The sequence below is a fragment of the Morone saxatilis genome, unplaced genomic scaffold (genome assembly GCF_004916995.1).
Source record: "Morone saxatilis isolate NCDOM2014 unplaced genomic scaffold, NCSU_SB_2.0 Contig23, whole genome shotgun sequence".
Classification (NCBI taxonomy): Eukaryota; Metazoa; Chordata; class Actinopteri; family Moronidae; genus Morone; species Morone saxatilis.
The window spans coordinates 5013889-5015177 of NW_023339796.1; the positions used below are offsets into that span (position 1 = coordinate 5013889).

A 1289-nucleotide genomic window follows, 5' to 3' on the forward strand; every position below is an offset into this window, starting at 1 on the left:
GGTGGGTATAAGAGTCAGTGTCCATGGTACTGTCTGAAAAATAAACACAGACACATTAAAGGAAAAACCTCAATAAATGAGAAAGTATGACTGCAGATTCTTCCATACAGGAACACTGCATGATCCAATTAAGCTCTGTGGCCCGTATAAACTGCTGAGCCCGTCCAGTTGATTCTGATTTTATCAGAGGAATATTATAGTAAGGCAGTGTACAGTCTGCACAGATGTACAGCTTCAGTAGAAGAAGAAGAGAAAATAGACATTCAGTCATACTGTCAATGCATTTAGTACTAAACTACCAAACATTTCATTGTAAGACTTGCAACTATGTTGTATACCTAATATAATAAATATTAATATAAAAATAACTTAAATTGTACAAGAAATAAAAGAAAGACACCTTCGGGGTCTGCTAAACTATTGGAGTAAATTTAAAATCTTTAAATAATAGTTTTGCTAATTTTATTTAACGATTTTTAAAAGTTGACAAATACGTTTTAAAAACAGTATATATAAGAGTATTAAAGGGGGATTATCTTTTAGACCAAATCATTTTCATCAATCATCAAGATGTTAATCAAGTTAAGTATTTACATTTAATCTGCAGAGAATTTGATTATTATTAAAAATGAGTAATATGTTTCTTAAATATATATTTTTCAACATTTTTAAAAGGTTCTTTTGGGAATCAAACCAAAAAAAGAAGTTACATTAAAATAATCTATAAATACTTATAATTAATACATAATATGTTCAGTTGGTTGGAGGCATCTTCAGTAAGAGTGTCAGCAGAAGTAGTAAAATACTCAAAACAAAGTACCTTTAGGTTTGTTAATTAAGTAAAAACAGTAAGAAGTGTTTGTTTTTATTCCGCCGGCAGTGCTGCGGTCCTCCGAACCAGAAGGTGGCGGTAGTGCACCAAAACCAACCGCAGTAAAAACACACGAAGAAGAAGTAGAAGAAGCCTGACCATGCGAATTTTTCCAGAATGGTAACCGGCGTTATGTTATAAAAGTCCTAGTTATTCAGTGTAATATCAGATAACATTACACCCACAGTGGAGGGAAACGTCCACTCGGCTCTATTGTTGCCATATTTAACCTTACGTTAACCGCTGGTGTGTAAAAAACAGCTATAAAGTGGCTAAAACGAAGCTAACATTAGCGTGTAGCTCGTCATCTTAACCTGTCAACAACTTATTGTTTTTATATTCGGTCCTTTTAACGACGCAGTGGGAGTTAGTTCAGCTATCAGGCGTGACAGCGGCAGGGTTGAGCTCATGGCTGTAT

General features: G+C 34.1%; 1 protein-coding gene across 1 annotated transcript in view; it reads left to right on the forward strand.

Moving 5' to 3' along the window:
* Positions 1-886: 886 nt before the first annotated feature.
* Positions 887-1289, forward strand: part of rabggtb (Rab geranylgeranyltransferase subunit beta) — a 6641-nt gene continuing 6238 nt past the window's right edge. Inside the window, exon 1 of the mRNA XM_035671191.1 lies at positions 887-991. Coding sequence (XP_035527084.1) covers positions 989-991 — 3 coding nt within the window. The 5' untranslated portion in view covers positions 887-988. The remainder of the gene's footprint in view (positions 992-1289) is intronic.